This window comes from Arachis duranensis, chromosome 9 (genome assembly GCF_000817695.3).
Source record: "Arachis duranensis cultivar V14167 chromosome 9, aradu.V14167.gnm2.J7QH, whole genome shotgun sequence".
Lineage (NCBI taxonomy): Eukaryota > Viridiplantae > Streptophyta > Magnoliopsida > Fabales > Fabaceae > Arachis > Arachis duranensis.
Genome location: NC_029780.3, coordinates 111914204 through 111935359, shown reverse-complemented (window position 1 = coordinate 111935359; position 21156 = coordinate 111914204). Strand labels below are relative to the sequence as shown.

The 21156-nt window shown below is 39.5% G+C and overlaps 6 protein-coding genes across 7 annotated transcripts in view; 4 read left to right on the top strand and 2 right to left on the bottom strand.

Moving 5' to 3' along the window:
• Window positions 1–3037, top strand: part of LOC107467457 (multicopper oxidase LPR1) — a 4995-nt gene extending 1958 nt beyond the window's left edge. Inside the window, exons 2-3 of the mRNA XM_016086558.2 lie at window positions 1234–2691; window positions 2769–3037. Coding sequence (XP_015942044.1) covers window positions 1234–2691; window positions 2769–2822 — 1512 coding nt within the window. The 3' untranslated portion in view covers window positions 2823–3037. The remainder of the gene's footprint in view (window positions 1–1233; window positions 2692–2768) is intronic.
• Window positions 3038–3406: 369 nt separating this feature from the next.
• On the bottom strand, window positions 3407–8478 carry LOC107467404 (phosphatidylinositol 3,4,5-trisphosphate 3-phosphatase and protein-tyrosine-phosphatase PTEN2A). The gene is made up of 13 exons (XM_016086492.3): window positions 8316–8478; window positions 7266–7808; window positions 6633–6734; window positions 6484–6540; window positions 5952–6017; window positions 5477–5653; window positions 5274–5360; window positions 5104–5168; window positions 4952–5028; window positions 4739–4785; window positions 4487–4617; window positions 4327–4396; window positions 3407–4177 (listed from the first exon to the last, which is right to left on the bottom strand). Exons 2-13 carry the CDS (start codon window positions 7713–7715, stop codon window positions 3653–3655), a joined length of 1854 nt encoding a protein of 617 aa, XP_015941978.1. The 5' UTR covers window positions 7716–7808; window positions 8316–8478; the 3' UTR covers window positions 3407–3652.
• A 1537-nt stretch (window positions 8479–10015) lies between these two features.
• LOC107467491 (protein BUNDLE SHEATH DEFECTIVE 2, chloroplastic) lies at window positions 10016–12512 on the top strand. The gene is made up of 3 exons (XM_021131327.2): window positions 10016–10155; window positions 11366–11781; window positions 12398–12512. Exons 2-3 carry the CDS (start codon window positions 11420–11422, stop codon window positions 12399–12401), a joined length of 366 nt encoding a protein of 121 aa, XP_020986986.1. The 5' UTR covers window positions 10016–10155; window positions 11366–11419; the 3' UTR covers window positions 12402–12512.
• On the top strand, window positions 12414–13252 carry LOC110272345 (urease accessory protein F-like). 2 transcript variants are annotated; one of them, XM_021131323.2, is made up of 2 exons: window positions 12414–12828; window positions 12988–13252. In XM_021131323.2, the coding sequence occupies exons 1-2, from the start codon at window positions 12414–12416 to the stop codon at window positions 13134–13136; spliced, it is 564 nt and encodes a 187-aa protein (XP_020986982.1). In that variant the 3' UTR covers window positions 13137–13252. The 2 variants fall into 2 exon arrangements, with proteins under 2 accessions (XP_020986982.1, XP_052110492.1); XM_052254532.1 differs by having other exon boundaries at window positions 12414–13252.
• A 1175-nt stretch (window positions 13253–14427) lies between these two features.
• LOC107467188 (uncharacterized) lies at window positions 14428–16251 on the top strand. The gene is made up of 2 exons (XM_016086228.1): window positions 14428–14723; window positions 14784–16251. The coding sequence occupies exons 1-2, from the start codon at window positions 14428–14430 to the stop codon at window positions 16249–16251; spliced, it is 1764 nt and encodes a 587-aa protein (XP_015941714.1).
• A 1810-nt stretch (window positions 16252–18061) lies between these two features.
• LOC110274947 (protein MAIN-LIKE 1-like) lies at window positions 18062–20380 on the bottom strand. The gene is made up of 4 exons (XM_052254405.1): window positions 20309–20380; window positions 18860–19602; window positions 18690–18777; window positions 18062–18595 (listed from the first exon to the last, which is right to left on the bottom strand). The coding sequence occupies exons 1-4, from the start codon at window positions 20378–20380 to the stop codon at window positions 18062–18064; spliced, it is 1437 nt and encodes a 478-aa protein (XP_052110365.1).
• Window positions 20381–21156: the final 776 nt, after the last annotated feature.

Below are 21156 nucleotides of genomic sequence, written 5' to 3'. Positions count from 1 at the left end.
AAATTTTTTAAAATTTAAATTAAAATATAAAAATTAGATTTTGATTATTATTTGTTTTAATTTTTTTATATTTTATTTGAATCTAAATAGAAGTATTTTTTATTAATATTTATGTTTTAAAGTCAATGATATATAAGTAAATATTTGTTTAGGTGTTATTAAATTAATATATTATTGACTTTAAAAAACATCTTTTTAAAAAAATTACAATTTATTATCTTTTTTAAAAAGATTTTTTTTCTTAAAAAAAGATATTTTTTATGTAATAAATCAACAAAAAATACTTTTATATACCTAAACATAATTGATAAATAAAAATATCTTTTTTATAACATAAAATTATTTTTACTTTTCTACAAAATCTTTTAAAAAAGATATTTTCTTAAAAGTTCATCCAAACAAGCTCTAAATAAATCGAATCGACTTATTCGATTTATTATTAGTACATTATATATATGGTAAATCGAATAAACTTTCATTCGATTTGCATATAGATAGTATAAATCGAGTAAATTTAATTCGATTTATATAAAGATATTCAAAACAAAATATATAACCAATTTTAATTAAAAAGATCTACATAATTATAATGAAAATACTAAATAATATGAACAATAAATATATTTGATGTTCAACCTACTATGTGTGCAGATAATTATCATAATATTAAAATTTAGGTGAATAATTTAGAATATAGTGTATTTTTATTTTATTGGACCAATTTTAGAATTCATTATTTACATTGGTTATAAAAATCATTATCTATCTAACAAAATCTTTTTAAATTTTATTCATTTTATTAGCGTGAATTACCTTATATATCGCCACCTTAAAGTCAATAGATTCACATAGATTTGTAATGGACATAAGCATGTGAATCTGATCTTACCAACCCCGCGCTAGTTTGTAAGGACGCGGGAATCTGTCAGTGGTGGTGTGCACTCGACTAAAGCCAAATATTTCCACCTTCATTAAAAAAAATTAAAGCTTCTCGTACAGTCGTACTATTCTATTCTTCTAAGTTCTATTTAGTGCATGAGCATTAATTGAGCGACATTATTGCACGATAGACTCCGAATATTAGTATATCTTTACTACATATAATTATTCACTTGCAATTGCAAAGTGCCTTCCACCCTGTCAATCATTTTCATCATCCAACGATATTGTACAGTACTACACTAGTAGTTTTAATCATACACTTAGGAAAAAAGAGATGGTTGGTTTTTGCAGAAATTCCACAGGGATCTCCCAGCGACGACCGTATACGCGTATGGATTGAACCCTGAAGAAGCAACGGTTCCCGGTCCAACCATTGAGGCACTTTATGGAGTTGGAACCCATGTGACGTGGGAAAATCACCTCCCTCCAATCAACATACTTCCATGGGATCCAACAATTCCCATTGCATTGACCGTTGCAAGGGAAGGCATCCCTACGGTAGTTCACCTCCACGGTGGTATTCATGCACCCGAGAGCGATGGAAACGCGTACGCATGGTTCACATCAGGATTTAGACACAAGGGACCCACCTGGACTAACAAGACCTATTACTATCCTAACAACCAGCAACCCGGAAATCTTTGGTACCATGACCATGCCATGGGGTTGACTAGAATCAACCTTCTAGCTGGCTTAATTGGGGCCTACATCATTCGTCACCCTTCGATTGAGTCGCCACTTGGATTACCCCATGGCGACGAATTCGATCTACCGTTGGTTGTGTTTGATCGTAGCTTCCGCACCGATGGATCCATCTTCATGAATTCCACTGGAAACAACCCCACCATACACCCTCAGTGGCAGCCAGAGTATTTTGGTGACGCAATCGTTGTGAATGGCAAAGCATGGCCACGCCTCACGGTACGACGTCGTAAATACCGGTTTAGAATAATCAACGCTAGCAATGCAAGGTTCTTTAGATTTTTCTTCACCAACGGCTTGAGATTCACACACGTGGCATCCGATTCTGCTTACATTGAAAAGCCAATCACAGCCAATGAAACTCTACTGGGGCCATCTGAGATCACAGACATCATTGTTGACTTTTCCGAATCAAAGAGCGAAGTTGCAATTCTAGCCAACGATGCTCCTTATCCTTACCCGTCTGGTGACATGGTCAACGAAGCTAACAGCAAAGTCATGAAGTTCATCATCTTGCCTAACGAAGAAGTTGACACGTCACGGATCCCTCGGAGGTTGTTACGTTACCCGGATGCAAGTTTATCCCATGCGACGCGCACACGATACATTGCTATGTACGAGTACACTAGCGCCACAGATGAACCAACTCACTTGTACCTAAATGGGAAACCGTTCGATGCATCAGTAACGGAAACACCAAAAGAAGGGTCCACAGAGGTGTGGTATGTGATCAACTTGACGGAGGATAATCATCCGTTGCACATTCATTTGGGTTTGTTCAAGGTGTTGGATCAGACGGAGCTGGTGGATCCAGAGATATTCAAGGATTGCATGACGAAACTCAACGATGCGCTGAAGTGCCACGTGGAAAGATATGCACGTGGCAAGAAAGTAGGGGTACCGGCTCATGAGAAAGGGTGGAAGAATGTGTACAAGATGATGCCCGAGTTTGTTACGAAGATTGTGGTGAGATTCTCTTTCATACACACCAATGCGTCGTATGGGTTTGATGCAACGGCAAAACCAGGCTACGTGTATCATTGCCATGTGAGTGCTCATCATTTTCAACTTGAAAAGTTTTATTAATTAGAAAATATTGTTGCTCACTTCTGATTTTTATGCAGATATTGGACCATGAAGACAATGCTATGATGAGACCCTTAAAAATCATTAAGTGATCAGAGTTGTCAAAGATATGTAAACAATAGTAGTGTGTGTAAAAGGTAAGGCTTTTGTAGCTAAAATAAGCAATGTCCAACATCATTTTAAAGCAACTAGACAAGTGTATTATTGATGCTAAATGCAGAGCTCATGGTGTAGGATATTTTTGTTGGAGGAGAATCGATGCGAAAGGTTGCTTTTCCTTTTAAAACACGTCGTTTGTTATTTGACATACAGCAGTAGTGAGATGTATTTCCCACTCCAAAAAAAAAAAAGTATGAAATCAAGTGCAATATGAAATTATGAATTAAAGCATCTGCGTTTTCTATACCAATGACTGGCTGTGACTATTGAATCAAAAGCTTAAACTTTATTTGTACCCTTACTTTCCTAGTTGACTTAACTGTTTATTACGTTTTATATTACAAACAAAAGGACGACAAATAAAGGAAATAAATAACTTTCTTTTACGAAAAAAGGAAGACAAATAGAAATACTACAGCCATACAGAAATTACTTTAGTTAATGTTGTTAGAATGACTTGAGGGAGAATAACTACTACATAATAAAAAGAAAATATAAATAAATACAGGTATACAGATGGTTTCAAGCTCTTAAATTTTAATTAAACATTGTTTTTTTTTTAAGAAGGCAATTAAGAATAGCCAACCAATAATGTTAGTCAGCAGCTCTTATTTTTAATCTTTTGTACTGAATGTAACCAAATTCAACATTAGAACAAACCAACCAACAAACAAATGATAGATGAACATTGTACCAGACTGAGTTGTAAACAATATTATATACAAATGTCAAAGTATATGAAACCAGGGTAATCCTTAGAACTTTAATCACTTTCGTAGTCTTCATCATCTCCAAATGTAAAAACAGATGCATCTGCAGCCATGGCCTTAAACTCACTTTCTGAGCTGGCCATCTCAATACCAGACACAGTTCTTTCATTATCACTTTTTGGTTGACCAGCATGAACTGGTTTCGAGCTTGCACTTTCCAAAGAAACTTGTTCAGTTGCATGTGTTAGATTTGCAACTTGATTTGAAATTTTGTTGGTTTCAGATCCACTGGTAGCCTTGTTAACCGTTTTAACTGGTTCAGAAGCTGGTTTTGCTTGCTTGCTTCTTGAAGAAGCAGAATGCTCCGACTCACCATCTGAAAACACATCATCTTTATCTCGACTCCCTGACTCTTTGTCTGTATTCTGCACAGGTATGCTTGCTTCAACTGGGGTGGCACTATCACTTGAACTCTCATCTGATCTTTTTCCAGTGGCCTCGGGTTCGGAAGCCACAACATTACCATTATAATCAACCAGCACAACCTCAACGAGGAATCCTGGAGAAGGCAATTTCCTCTGCCAGAAGATAATTTTAATGAAAAGTTAACAAACTAGTTTCAATTTCCTGAGAGTCACCCATTGTGTACTATTACTTACAACACCAACTCTTGACAACAATCGTCATATATTCGAAGATGATCATAAAAGGAGCACAATATATTTACCTTGTCAAAGCCATCAAGATCACTGGTGTTCAATACTTTTCTATTTTCTGTCATAGTTGTGTTCAACCAACTAAGAGAAAAAAAGAGCAAGATATTTCAGTTTCAGCTCAAGATTATCAGCAGAAGCAATTGAGTACTGATTAAGAAAATTGATTAGTACCAGTAGAAGTCTCCTTGGCGATCATGAAAATGAATTTTGAAGTCCCCAGCCAATTCTGTAAGACCAGGCTCTCCTGGCAAAGCAAAGACCATTACTCCCTTCTTTGGAGCACTGAACCAGAAATCTTCTGGCTGCAAATCATTACTTTGTATCACAACGAAATCCCAAACAAGTTTAAAAATAGAAAATTGGTTGAAAAAAGGAGAACTAGGGGATAAAAATAGCTGGCAGCAAAATATTAAGGATTCGCACCAAAAGATCCTTGGTCCTTGGATGCTTTTTGGTAGAGAACAGCACACCTGCACATTAAAAATAAATAAATAAATAAAAGAAAAGGGGGATTCATCAACAGCAAATGCTATTGTTAAGTGTCTTTCATATCTATATTTCTCTTAGATCCACACAGAGAGTAGCCATAACTATATAAACATGAGGGGAAATTTAGCACAAGAATTTAAAGCACACCACTATGATCTGAGACAGTTATAGAGGGCCTGATCCAGTAAGGGCACCTGTGAAGCCGAAATCCCCTAAGCATGCACCTGCACAGAATATGATCTCAGCACACTAGACATCAATGAGGTGAATATTTAAGTTAAATCGGGGCCAGTACTTACCTACGGGCAGGTGGGTTTTCGCCATTGAAGTAAGTCAAGACACGTTCAAAATATTTGACATACCTCTAAACAAAAGATAAAGTAAGACATGAGACAAGAAGAAGCAAGAGTGAAATACTCCAGAATCCCCAATTTTTGGCGGAACTAGCACATAGCAAAGCCGAACTTACAATCTGACTGGGCAGAACAAGTCCTTTTCCATCAACACATCGTTTCTGATTATAGTAATCCATTGACTCCTCAGCAGTTGGAAAGAACTGCAGCACATTTAATTTGCCAAATCTAAATAAAACTGAGCAGCATAAAGAGAAAGATGGAGTAAATGTAAAGCAGGTTCATTAAATTTAGATGAAAATGTTTAGATACTACTCACCTTTAAGAATAATAGAAGACTGGAAATCATCAACCCTGTTCTTGCCATTCCAGCCTTACAGTGGACAACTACAACATTCTCAATATCTAACTTCAACCACGAGTATGCACTATGACAGAATGAGATAACCAGTTGAAGTGGGGGGCAATTATGGTCATCAAATGGAAAGCTAGCCACCTGAAGAGGGAATATGACATTGCAGATGAAAGCAGCAGTTGGTTTGAAAAACAAATCAAAGTGCTGAAAAAAACCTAAAACCCAAGTGAAACAGAAAGCTGGCACATGTAGTCTAAGCTGTCTAGCTATCATCATAACAAAACTAATGATAGATTATATGAATTAATATATTCAAAGTAGACAAAGAAATTAAAGCATACATTAATGACACTTAAAGTTTATGGAGTATAAACGAAATTCACATCGCTTCTGTGGTTCCACACTTCTCCTCAAAGACTCAGTAAAATTTAGGACTCACCTTCCCCTCAAACAATGATGCATCATACAGCCGCTCAGAACAAAGATTGTATACTTTGTATTTATCCTGCGCATAAAAAACAAGTCAAATGCAAAACTATACAAGAAATGAAAAGAAAGGACAGAGGCTCCTGGGCTTTCAAATTTTAGGACACTGAAGAAGCAAAACACCCTTGTATTCAGGTTATCTGAGATTCTCCAATAAAATTGAAACTCACCATAAAACAATAAAACACAAAAAGGGCAATGGCAGGATAACAGAATATACATGGGCTCATTTTATTATAAAGGAAGTAAGGAAATATACAGGTTTACTGTAAATACAACAAGCTATGCACCAAAATGTTTAGCAAGCCATAAACATTTGATGGACCAAATTAAACAAGGGATTTGAAAACTTATAAACATTTAATGGACATATTAAATGCAGTACAAACATTTCAATGGTTATAATCGGCATGGGATATAACATTAGCCACAAATAGCCATATGCATGAGTACTTGAAATTTCATGTCAGAATATGTGTGGCTACCTTATGGTGAGTCTCAAAAAACTTAATAACTTCTTCCATATGATTTCTGTAAAATCCCTGCATGGTATATATAGAGAGAGTATGAACACTTATGTTTAACATGAAAACAACTACCATAACAAACTGCATACCAAAATTCAGCAACTCACTTCAACATAACCGAAAAACCCAGAGCTCATGTCACCAGCAGGGAACCCCATAGCAATGATGTTTTCTGTGATATATGTCATATCTAAATCAAAACCTCCTTCCTGAAAACAGGCATAATAGTCAACAATACTAGTACATATTAGCCACAAAGTTATTTGATAAGAACATACTCTTCAGAGGGAGAAAAAAAAAAAATAGAGAAGAAAGATAGAAATAAATATAAACGAAAATCAACCTCAACCAACTAGCATCAATAATTAAGCAATGAATGAATGAAAATATTTTCTCGACAATGTTCATCAACCTAAATTATATTCATGTTCTATCAAGGAGTAGGAAAACATCTGCAACGTCCAGAGAATTTTGAACTCAATAGCAGCAATGAGATATGATCTAAATAACCAATAACAATATAATATTGCTTAGCTCAATTTTGCTTATCACAACAGTGGTATCTGAGATTAGGCTTCAGAGATAAGCTCTAACTCCTAATTAGGGAAAGGGAAGGGAATAGAGAACATGGGATCGCATAAACCATCCCAATAGAAGAAACAATAAATTGTTCAAATCACAAGACATAACAGTCTAGCAAGAATAAACACATAGTAGTTTATATTGAAAAGGAAAGACACCTGATATCTGCGTTTATTCTGAGAAACGACATGTCGTGCCTTAACCTGGACAGCTTTCACTGCATTCTTAGAAGTGTCAACCAAACCTCTTGTGATACTTCCAAAAATATTAGATTGTGCTGGTGTCTCATTGGAACTGTCATCTGCCGGAGGAGACTTTGGTGACAAACGCAATCCCAAATTACTGGTTAAGCGAGCAAAGGTTGATTTCCCAGCATTTCCAGTGGATGGGTCATCTTGTGAGCCAGATGGCTGAGAAATGTTCAAGTTTTTGGCCCAAGATGATGCCCCGGTGGAGGATGGCTTAGATGGTGCCACATGTCCAGAACTATCTTGCCCAAAGGCTACAGGAGCTGAAGAAGCTTGTCCATCGGTCTCTTTGACTGGAGGTGAAGGAGATGGGTCTTTACTAGGAGGTAAATTTGATACATCACCAGGGACCGATTCCATTATGTCGAGAAAATATATATATGCCAATGGCAACTTAGGCAGAAGTTGTTGTTCTTATCATTAGGTAGCCCTACTGTGTCTTCCTAGTTGATGCTGCAAATTCAGATATGGAATTTACAAAATGCAGGGCAAAAAACATAAAATGATATTCTTTGTTAAGATTATTAGGTGGAAAACAGAAAACAAGCTTATGTTTTATACTGGAAATATGTAAATTTGGGATAACAAAATTGAATCAACAACCGTAATAATCATATTAATAATAGCAACTCTTGTCAACTACACAGAAAAACTAGCAGTTTTATATAGTATTGTCCCTTCTTAAGCATCTCGGCCAAAATCAGTTCAGGATAATGAGTTCAGTTAGTTGAAACCTCAAGGTCCCAAACACCCAACTGAAGTGAACCATTGAAAAAGAAAATAACAAGATAAGAAAATGCATGAGACTGAACTATGAATCACAGTTTTTTTTGGCATAAATTGGAAACTCGAAGAGGATTAGCGCAAGATACGTATGAAGTCAAATAAAAAGGTAAAATCGCAATGAAGATTCGAAAGAAACAAGCAATTTCAGATCTAACGGAAGGACAGAAATCTTACCGAATGTGAGAAATCCGAAGGAGCGGAAATGGATGAGAGAGGGGAGCAAGGAAGGAGCTGGGAGGTTAGGGTTTCGAGGTGGATCAGAACGGGGTTTCGTTGAATTTTCAATTTGCATTCATGGTTATTGATTATGACGTCAGAAATTAATGATCCGACGGTTGGTGTGCTCCCAGGAGTACCCGATTCCAATTTAGTATTGGTGTATCCTGCGAAGACTTCCCAAGTTTTTTGAGTAATTAAATTTAACCAAGTTATTTAAAAATAAAAATTTGTTTGGGCGACCTTCTTCTTTTTCCGTTTTTTTTCGTTCTTCCTTTTTCATTATCGTCGTCATCGTCTTTTTTTATTATTGTCGTCACTGTTGTTGTTATCGTCGTTGTCACTACCATTCTCGTCTTCTTCTATTAATAACATCAAAATAGAAATTTTGTGGCATAACATAAAATTTTTTATATGCAATATAAAAATTTTTAGAGGATTACATATTCTATTGATAAGTTTGTATTATGTGCAAAATTTTATATTATACTTTAAAAATTTGTATCCTATATCAATAAGCTATATCAATAAATTTTTGTGTTTTTCAACAAAAAATTGTGTTCTTCGGCAAAATATCACTCTTTATCAAAGTTCTGAAAATTGGATTGAATCGGCCAGTTTGACTAGATTTGGCCGATCCGGTTAATCTCTAAAACTGTTATGCAAAAAATTGGTTTAAAATCTGGATGAATCGACAGTTAACCGGCAAATTGACCGGATTTTTTTAAGTCTCGGTTCGCTGATCCAAAAATCAAAACGACACCGTTTTAATTCCAAAAAACCAACGAATAATCGGTACACACATAAAAAACGTAAATTCGAATCAAACCGAACTAATTACAATTCAATTGATTCGGTTTAAATTTCACCTTAAATTCGAATCAATCTGATTCGTACCACTCCTAATTACCAATAGAAAATATTAAGTACTATGATATTGTTCAATAATGTTTCGACATTTTTTTTGGGGGGCAAATTTTATGAATTAATCCTCAAATATTTCATTTTTTAATCAGCATTATCATAGAAGATGTATAAGTTAGGTAGGTGTATATAGTACAATAGAATAAATGGAGAATCATCCACTAAAAGAAATGCAATGTTGTTTCAATATACACAATGTTAAGAATAATATGGTTTTGAAAATCATACCAGACCGATTGTGAATTAGCAGTATTAATTATTCAATTAACCATAAAATTGTTAATTAAAAAACCGCTAAGAAACTGTTGAATAGGCCGAGAACTGGTCGGTCGGATTGGAACCAGAACCGGCCGGTTGGATGAAACTATGTCGTTTTGGTTCCTGCGAGCATGACCTTCCTTCCCCTAGCCTTCAGTCTTCATTCCAAACCCCTAACTAAACAGCTTCTTCCCAAATCAAAAACGGAAGTTGAACCAGGAAACGCTAGCTTCTCCACCACCGCCGCAAGGACTGCCGCCGTCCGTCGCGCTCAGGCACTACCATCATCGTCTGGTCGTCCGTGCTTCTTCCTCCTTCAAGAATCGCAGCTTCTTCTTCCTCGAGCTCTGCGCGTCAGTCCCTGGTATTCATCTGCTCCGTCGCGGTCCTGCCACCGTCCGTCGCGAGCTCAGGCACCATCGTCTTCGTCTGGTCGCTGCATGTTCTTCCAACCCACCACCGTCTTCTGAGTCCTGTTCGTCGCCTGGCCTCTGTCTCCGTCGCGCTTCTGGCCCTCTGTTCAGACTGCTCAGAAGAAAAACCCTTCATTTCAATTTCCTTCCTTCGAGTTCAGAGAGCAGAAGCTCAACCAAGAGAAAAACCCTAGACTTCGAAGGTCAGTTCCCTGCTAACTTCTTCTGCGTTTTTTATTTATGCCATGTTCAATGATTATTTGATTACTGATTATTTGAATGTTTCGTGTTCTAATTTTTTATTGAATGATTATTTGATTACTAATGAGCTCTAGTTCTGCTGTGTTGCTATTTTTGTGTGTTGTGATTTTTTATTCAATGAGCTCTGGTTCTGCTGTGTTGCTGTTTTATGTGTTGCTGTGTTGCCGTTTCTGTGTGTTCTTTATTTTTTATTGACATGCATCTGAGTGATATCACCACTGTAAGTTAACTACTTGCCCTTTCTCTACTCCATAGTATCTTGCAATTGTATCTGTTTGTAGAATGTGGGGTAGCTGACAACAACAAAGCTTCAAACCAGAATAATATAATAGTGCCTTGTATTGTGAACAATAATTTTGACTCTCCAATAAAATTTTATGCACAAAAAACATGAAATGTGACACTGTAATGCATCATTTATGCTGTGTTCTGAATTTTTTATTTCTGAATAATCATTGATAAGTTGTGTTGTTGTTGAAATTATTGATAAAAATGGTTTTGCTATGCTGCTGCTGTTTTTTAATTTCTGAGTCTGCTATTTTTGAATTTTTGTTGATAGATTTATTGATTTTAGGGTTTAGGGTAATTATTTGTTGCTGTTTTTTAATTTTTGTTGCTGTTAAACAAATTGCTTGAACTGAATTGTGTGTTTCGAGGTCCTCTGAATCCTGGATCTCTTTCCAAATTAAAGGTTTTGACATTTAAAAATTACCCTTTTTAAGAACCATTTTTTGCAATTGGGCTATTCAATATCTCTCAGAGCTCCAGAAACTGAAAATTCACAGTTGCTTTAGATTAGAAGAACTTATTCCATTCACAGAGATCGGTGAGGATATTCTTCCAAAACTGGAGGTGCTGCTGCTAGCTAACTTGCCAAGACTCAGATTAGAACATTTTAGCCATATTTCTTCATGGTTCACGTTAATGTTTTATGAAGAAATAAAACGCGAGTTGTGCTTGTGGCTGTTGTATTTGGATGTTTATTTGTAATTTATTTATTATTTTATTCAAAAACGGTTTTTCGGTTGAACCACGGTTGGACCGGTGAACCAGTAACTAAAGCGGTTCTCAGAACCTTGAGGAACAGTCACAATCATGCCCACCAGATGTTTGAGAAAATGTTAAAGTAAGTAAGAAGCTCGTTTGTTTCAGATATCAAGGGTCATGGTGGAGTAGATACTGGAAATATTTTGCTTGCTTTGATAGATGGCTATTTTGGCCCTGAGTTTATTGACAATGGTTCGATTCGAGAGTGGGAGTTTCAATGGCCTACCTCCTCCGCGCTCTCCCAAGTTGACGCCACATAGTCACATCTCACTCACTAAGCCATCTTGGGTTGTGAGAACGGAGTCAAATGTTAAGAAGAAGAGAAGAAAGAAGCCGGATCCACATTGTGTAGTCTGTGAGGGGAGTGGACGAGTCGATTGCCACCAGTGTCGTGGGAAGGGAAGGACAAACCAGGTTCATTTGGAAATGCTCCCGAAAGGTGAATGGCCAAAATGGTGTAGAACTTGTGGCGGAAGCGGTCTTGGTTACTGCTCCCGTTGCCTTGGTACCGGAGAATATAGGTATATTATGGGATTCCATTCATAGGTGTATTTGTTTGTAGGTTGGAACTACTGAATGTTTTGTCTTTTTATCACATAATGTAGAATCACCATTAATAGATTGTTCCAACTCTTACTTCCTTGTGCAATTTGATTTTAACATGCTGATTTGTTATGTTGTAAGAATGATTCTGATTGGACTGAAAAAAACATTGTTTGCAAATCCTTGTTTGGACACAGAACAACATAGTGAGTTCAAATTCATAATGAGATCTGATAAATAAATGTCCTACTCCCTCCGTAAGTGAATTATGGTTAATATTAATAAGCATGGCATAGAGAGTTCAGAATAATTAAAGAAAGGGAACTGAGGAATTTTCACGGTTCTTCCGAATTTTAAGCATTTGTTTGAAGATAGGTTTGGAGCAATGATTGAGTTGTCTTTGTGTGACCTCAAGATCACGCTTTTGGGAGCTCAATTTTGGTCGAGACATTGAGTTTTATTTCTTGTATGATATGTAATTCATTTTCAAATGATGTCTGCAAGTATTTCAATTTCCTTAAAGAATTTGAATGTATAAGCCTGGTTTCTTCTTCTAGGCTTTTGTGGGAATCTGATATTTGTCGTCGATGCCAGCTGACTGTCGTTTACAATGCAAATAAGTGAAGGGTGTGACAACGGACCTCGCCTTGCAGACTCCATTGCACAGTGGAGCCAATGGCAGTTGCTTGATTCTCTTCTACCTACCGGCGGCTTTGCTCACTCTTTCGGCCTTGAAGCAGCAGTTCAGTCCAACCTGGTCTCAAATCCAGATGAACTCAAGACATTCATTATCCATGTCTTGGAGAACACAGGAAGCTTACTCCTTCCTTTCGTGCACTTGGCTTCTGTGTCGCCCAAGTTGGAAACCTGGCACAATCTTGACAAAATATTGGATGCCACACTGACAAATGAAGTCAGCCGAAAGGCATCGATCTCACAAGGGTCTGCACTAATGAGGGTGGGTTCAGCCGTGTTCTCTGAACTCCCTTCTCTGAAAACAATGAGAAACGCTTCTTTGGGGTCAGGTACTATATCTTTTCACCATGCTCCTATATTTGGACTTATATGTGGCACACTAGGATTAGATAGTACTGATTCTCAAAGAGCTTATATGTACATCACAATGAGGGATGTTATTTCTGCTGCTACAAGGTTGAATTTGATAGGTCCTCTTGGTGCTGCAGTTTTGCAGCATCAACTTGCTCCTAATGCTGAAGCTATACTAGAGAAATGGAAGAATCGCGACGTTGACGATGCATGCCAAGTTGCACCTCTGCTAGATACAGTACAGGGTTGCCATGGTTATTTGTTTTCTAGGCTCTTTTCGTCTTAGAAGGCACAAACATAACACTGATGTTGTATTTTTCATAATATGAAGTACATAGACATAGTAGAGTTTTGATTGCAAGAGACAATGTTAAGTCTTTTGGTAAATTGAATTTTCTTGTTCTTGTGAGGTTTGAGGTTGCAACTCACTCAAAAAATGGCTTCAATTGGTTTTACGTGATGATGTAGGTTCAACGATTGACACATGTCAAGTTGTGGTTCAACCGAAAACACCAATCTACGTAACCCATATATATATATATAGAGCCGTAGGGTTATATAAATACGTTCATTAAGAAAAATGTTTGCACGTCATTGCTTGGCTCCTATGGGTGTAATCAGGCCAGGTTGGGTTGGGTTTGGGTGAATTTGAGAATCAAAATTGATTAAATTTCATCGGTTCCAGTTGGATTGGGTTAATGTGCTTATGTAATTGAAAACGGAACTAACCCAAATTGATGAAATATGGGTTGGATTGGGTAATCGAGTACCCGATTAAAATTAAATTTATGAGACATTGAAAAATAAAAGGAAAAAAAACATTTTCGTAACTATGAGAAATAAAAATAAAAAAGAGGAATGAAAACTAAAGTGAGATTAGGATTAGTAAAAGTTATATAAATATTATTTTTTTAATATAATATATTAGATAATTGGATAATTGAATTTTACGGTTTTAACTCTGATATATATCAATTAAAGTCGATACAATACCAATATAATTGGGTCGGGTTGGATTTTATTTTTTTGTTGTTTTCCGCATAAGCTTTTCTGGTGATTCATGCGACATAACTTATAGGAAGAGGATCACAACAATTTTCCTAAGTTAATTAAAGGGTAAAAAATCCAAATAAGCCAAGGAGAGCAGGAAATTACCCAAATCAGCCAAATCAAAAATTCACACCTGAATCCACCAGGACGAATTATTATATAATTCGAATCAATTAGATTCGAATTATACTATCATGTAATTCGAATTGATATAATTCGAATTACTAGGAAGGCAATGAAATAATGAAGTTCGAATTGAGTTAATTCGAATTACAAAGAAGGAAACAAAATAAAGTAATTCGAATTGAGTTAATTCGAATTACTAGGAAGGAAACAAAATAAAGTAATTCGAAACAAGTTGTTTCGAATTATACTTATCAAATTCGAATTTAGTTAATTCGAATTACTAGGTTAGTTTGAGATACAACCTAATTCGAAACAAATTGTTTCGAATTACATATATATAGTGCGAGCCAGTGCTGTATATATATGCTGTGAACTCATGATGCTCTCAACAAAGAGGGGAGATGGCTAGTGAGGAGAGTTTCCTAGTTCTGGTACATTACAGAGGGTCGATTAAGAGAAAAACTCGGTCCGGCGTGAAGTTCACTGATAAGGATCCCCTATGTATTATCGTGACGCCAACAACCACCTACGATGCTCTTGTTAGGTTTGTGGTGGGGAAGCTTGGTTTTGAAGGAGTTAAAAGGGTCAAGAAGTTTTTCTACCGCATTCCAACAGCGGTGCTCCATGACACCGTGAAGTTTGATTGTTTCACAATCGGTAGTGACGAGGACTTGCAGGTTATGTTTCTTTCTCGTAGGTAGTTTTCCGAGGTAAGGACACCAGAGCTGTTGGCAAAGTTGGTTGATGTGGTATCTAGCTCGGGTGGTTCGAACCGAAATGCCAATACTATAGCCGCGGTTGCCGGCTCGAGCTCGAGACCTGCTGTTGCTTCATCCTCTGCTCCTGTGTATGAGCCACCGATGCAGCCTGTTGTGTCCCCTTCGTTTGCCGTTGATCTGAGCAGCAATGTTGGAGACGAGGTTCGGTATGGGGAACATATTCCCACCGAGGTACATTGTCCCACACCGGCTGGTGTTGGTGATGGTTTGTTTGATGATCCAGATGACGATGACGTGGAGCCGGATATGATCGCTGATGAAAGCGGCGATGATGTTGGAACTACTGTTCCGAGGAGGGCTACAGGTGGATCTAGTTCTGGCACACAGCAGTATCCACCCCATTTTTCCTCGTTGGACCTGGATGCCATGCGGCAGGACGAAAATGCTCTGCAGCCCTCAGGATTTGGTGCTAGAGATACCGAGGGGTCTGCCGGTATGAACGAATTCCAGGTTGGCCAACAATTTCAGGATAAAGATGAGGCGCTGTTGAGTGTGAAGACGTACAGTATCCGTCGAGGGGTCCAGTACAAGGTCGCTGAGTCTGACTACCGCAGGTATGTGGGAAAGTGTTCTGAGTTTGGGAATGGGTGCACATGGCTGATTCGGTTGAGTCTCCGACAGCGGAAGGGTATCTGGGAAGTGAAGCGATACAACGGACCGCATACATGTCTCGCCAGCTCCATCTCCAGTGACCATAGGAGTCTGGACTACCATGTAATATCCACCCTCATTATGCCGATGGTTAGGGCTGATGCAGCTGTGAACATCAAGGTGCTTCAAAATGCCACGGCCGCACACTTTGGGTTCAGGCCAACATACAAGAGGGTATGGATGGCGAAGCAGAAGGCCGTTGCCGTCATATATGGGGACTGGGACGAGTCGTACAATGAGCTCCCTAGGTGGGTTTTAGGAGTTCAGCTGACGATGCCTGGCACTGTAGCCGTCCTCAGGACTTGCCTTGTTCGAGTTGGGGGACAGGTTGACGAGTCTCAGGTTTATTTTCATAGACTGTTCTGGACTTTCCCACCTTGTATCCAGGCATTCCGTCATTGCAAGCCTTTGGTTAGTATTGATGGCACCCATCTATATGGGAAGTATGGTGGAACATTGCTAGTCGCCATTGCACAGGACGGAAACTCGAACATCCTCCCCGTGCCATTTGCACTAGTTGAGGGTGAGAATGCTGAGTCATGGTCTTTCTTTCTTTCCCACCTCCGTGAGCACGTGACACCTCAGCCGGGTCTGTTAGTTATTTCAGATAGGCATAACGGCATCAAGGCAGCACTCGAGGCTCCGGATGGGGGATGGCTACCCCCGGCTGCGTACCGGGCGTTCTGCATTCGACACGTTGCAGCGAATTTTGCCTTGACGTTCAAGGGAAAAGATACCCGGAGGCTTCTTGTTAACGCCGCATATGCGAAGACCGAAGTGGAGTTCGACTACTAGTTTGACATTCTCCGCTCTGAGAATCCCGCAATGTGTGACTGGGCGAACCGAATCGAGTACTCGTTGTGGACACAGTACTGTGATGAGGGTCGGAGATTCGGGCACATGACGACAAATATTTCGGAATGTGTCAACTCAATCCTGAAGGGGGTAAGAAACCTCCCTGTTTGCTCGCTGGTGAAGGCCACATACGGAAGGCTAGCAGAGCTATTTGTCCGTAAGGGTAGGGAGGCAGAGGCTCAGATGAGTACTGGATTTGGTACGTACAGGGTCTCATTAGGGTCTAAGACTTGTGATTGTGGATACTTCCAAGCACTTCATTTTCCCTGTCCGCACGCACTGGCATGCTGTGCTTATTCACGACTTACATGGCAGCCTTACGTCCACGAGGTCTAACGCCTTAGTTCCGTTTTCGGTGTCTATCAGATGGGATTTACACCTCCTATTCCAGAGGGTTTCTGGCCACCTTATGCCGGGCCTACCGTTATACCGGATCCGAGTATGAGGCGTGCGAGGGAGGGTCGTCCTAGATCCACAAGAATTCGCACCAACATGGATGAAGCAGATCCGAACCGGCCAAAGAGATGTGGCCTCTGCAGGCAGCCAGGTCACACCAGGCGTAGTTGTCCACAAGCCGCATGCCCCAGCGGGACTGCTGGAAATCAGTAGGAGATTTGGTTAGTCTGTTTTTATTTGTTAATGTATTAGCACTTGTCTTCTAATTGTTTTTTTTTGTTAATGTATTAGCACTTGTCTGGAACTAAGTTGTTTCCTATGTGTAATAAAACATGTTATTCATACCCAATATTTCTGTTGAATGTCTTTTAAATGATTGAAATTAATATCTAACACAAACAACATTACATCATGGGATGACTGATAATGAATAACATAACATCAAACTATAAATCATAACATAAAAGTAAAAGACATCAAAGTAAATGACATAACAAAACATCAAAGTACATAACATAACTTCAAATAACATAATAACAAAGTACATACCATAACAATGATAACCAACCAACAAGGTCCACAATATAAATATAACAACATGACATACACCAGTATCCATAAATCATCTAAATAGGTGCGATCCAGTGCCACAACGGCGTGGCACCCGTGTCCGGTAACCCTTACGTATAAGTGGCTCCTCATCCTCAATCGAGTCATCGCTGTCATCCGGAGCTGGCTGTCTCGGGGTCATAGGCGCAACATGCACGGGTCTGGATGATGACGGGCCGGCAACTGAATGTGACCCAATACTCTGGGCCGATGCTGGGGTCCCACCCATGGCAAAAGGATGCGCAGGAGCTACCGTGGCAGGCTCGTTCAGATCTACATCCAAGGGTGCCTGTGTCCCTGTCGTCTGAACCCGTCCGGCTGCAGCCTCATCCTCCTGCATGATGGTCCGGATATCATCAAGGAAATGCGGTCCACCGAACTCGGCCACAATGCCATCACTAGCAAGTAAATCTCCAAACATCGAGCCAGGACTCACCCATGGAGTACTCTCCTGAAGGGTATGATCATCACCGGGAACACCTACGAAATAATCTCCAAGACCTCCACCACCAAGCCCAGCATCAGTGTGACTCGTGGGATCTCCCATACCAGATCCATGCGACCCACCATCATGCCCGCCCTGATAGGCCCTATCAACCCCCGCAACATCATCTCCCCCAGGCATCTGGGCACCCTCTCTAGCAGCACCCACCCTCCTCCTGCCTCCACGACCACGTACTCTCCCCCCACCCCTAACTGGGTCGTCTCCGTCATCCATAGCCCGATCCACCCAGTTCCACTCACGCTAGCTACGACATGTCCCAACTCGTGCTCTCCGCTCAATACGACGTCTATCAGGAACATCCTCAACCCGGTCCATATCTGGAACTCGGCCTGCACCCCTCTGCGTGGCCTCATCTGGAATAGGAATACCTCTCGGATCCCCCAATAACATCTCCGGCGATAGAAACCTCTTTCCGTGCTGATACCACCATGTCAAGAAATCATGTGACAGACTGGGATCGGGCACGATGTCAAACTGTAGAACGTGCTCCGCACGCTCCTGCCAGTGAAGATGCCAGTCAGCGTACTGTGCCGGGAACCAACGGTCACCTCCTCTCCCGTCCTTCGACATCAAGAAGTCGATGTTCAGGGCGGGAGCCGGTATGGGCTGAACGCCACCAAATTGAGGTAAAACTCTGTCAACCTGATGCCACTCGACAACCGCAAAATAAATCAGGGACGTCCTGCACCGCCATAACATAGTATGCCAAGGCTCCAAGACCTCCGGATGGACAACCTGGATGACGTCGAGTGCGCTATAGGGCATCCATATGAACTGAAAAAGTCAACATAAAAACGTTTGTACACTTATGTTAGACAATATAAACTGAAACAATGACTTCAGATACACCTATGTTCTGCGTACTTACCTGCCGAGGCTGTAACAAGTCGATCTTCATGCGAGCCATCTGTACCCGAGGTCCCTTGTTGCTAATCCCAGGATTGTAACCAGACCATCTGCGTATGAGAAACATAAAAATTGGTTGCATAATCGAAAATAAATACCAGAAAAATAAATAGTACAAAACAATAACGGTACCTCGAGGCAAGGGGCCAGCTAATCTCCTCATACCCAGATGGTCTAAGAGTGGGAAACCTCCAGAAGATCCAAGACTGTAGTAACTGTAAAGGGCCAGCTAACTTCACCACATGTCTGTTGGCGACTCGGCACATGCACCTGTACAACCATGCTAGTGCCGCCGACCCCCAACTGTAACGACCCATCTCCTCAAGCCGAGCAACATAAGGTAGCCATCTGATGTGTATACGATTGCCGGACTTGTCGGCAAACAGCTGCGTGCCCAATAACATCATGATATAGGCCCGGGCAAAGCGCCTAACCGTCTCCTCATCAGCCCCGTCTGGACACTCTGCAAATGTCTCCTGAAACCAGGTGCAGTTGACTGCGAATTTCTGCACCTGGTTCTCCGGAGCTAAAACACCGAGCAACTCATGGAACCACTGCCAAGCAGGTCGACCACCCTCAATGTAAAGGTGGAAGTCTGTCAGGCAACCACTAACGTAATCTCTGTCGACTGGCAACCCCAGCTGGTATGCGACGTCCTGAAGCGTGATGGTGCACTCTCCAAACGGCATGTGGAAGGTGTGCGTCTCAAGCCGCCACCTCTCGACGAATGCGCTGACTAGGGGCTCATCTAGTCGGAACCATCTGTCGTTCAGTCTCGCAAGATGGTACAATCCGGCCATCTGCAAGTACGGAACGTACCTCTCATCAAGACGCATCCCCTGCTGCCGCCTGACGCTGGATATGCAACGACGAGGCTGGCCAGTACATAAACCGCATAATTAGAACAGATGCACAAACCACTAACATATACAACATATTTCATATGGAACCAGAAAATAAATCGTGATGGGTAAAAGATATATGAAACAAACGACCAACATTTTATACACAAACCGCTCAGTCAAACCACGTGCAAATACCATTAACAAAAGCAGATGCACCACGTGCAAATAACATTAACAATAACATATGCATTTTCACATTTATCATAAGCCACTACCGTTAACCGCTAAGCATCACTGAATCCACTATCCAAAACCGTTAACAAAAACCGAGTACAAAAATCGCTAACAAAAATCACTGGCCTAAACCGCTTGCTTAAACCGCTAACACTAAAATAAACCGCTAAAAAAAACCATTAACAAAAACCACTGTCCTACACCACCAACCTAAACCATGACCCCAAACCGCTAACCATCACTAAAACCACTATCCAAAACCATTAACACAAACCGCTTACAAAAAACAATTTCAAATACCACTAAAGAAAACTACTGGCCTAAACCACTTGCTTATACCGCTAACACTTAAATAAACCGCTATAAAAAAACCATTAACAAAAACCACTAGCCTACACCACTATCCTAAACCACTATCTTAAACCACTTACAGTAACATAAACCATTATAAAAAACCATTAACAAATACCGTTATCATAAACCGCTTTCATAAACCACTAACCTCGTCGTTGATCACACCGGCGATATGAGTTACTCCATCCAAACGATAAAGCCTTCCCGGATCTTCCCCCATCGACAAAGAAAGCCGCTCTGGTCTTACTCGTACTGAACGTTGGTCTTTTTCTCTGGGATTTGGTGCGGTCGAAGAATGAGAAAGTGATTCGAATGAACTTGGCTCGAACTCCTTATATAGCCGAACCCCTTGTAATTCGAATCAACTTGATTCGAATTACTATGCAAATCAATTTTCACCTAATTCGAATCAACTAGATTCGAACCTCACTAACGTGCGCTTCTCCTAGTAATTCGAATTAAGTAAATTCGAATTAGGTAGGTATAATTCGAAACGAGTTGTTTCGAACTTCATTATTTCATTGCCTTCCTAGTAATTCGAATTATATCAATTCGAATTACATGATAGTATAATTCGAATCTAATTGATTCGAATTATATAATAATTCGTCCTGGTGGATTCAGGTGTGGATTTTTGATTTGGCTGATTTGGGTAATTTCCAACTCTCCTTGACTTATTTGGGTTTTTTACCCTTAATTAAATTTGAGACCTTTTTATTAAACCATTTTTGTGTGTTTTGTTATGCCATTCTATGGCTTGTTTGAATGTCATTTAAAAAAAAAAAGATATTTTTTAAATGATAATTTTTTTAAAATTTTTTTTACAAAATTAAAAAATAATTTTATATTTGGATATCTTATATAATTTTTTTATTAATTATGTTTGAATAAAATAAGATAAAAGTATTTCTTTTCATTTATTTGTGAAAAATATCTTTTTTTTTAAATATCTTTTAAAAAAGATGTAAATTATAACTTCTCAAAAATATATATTTT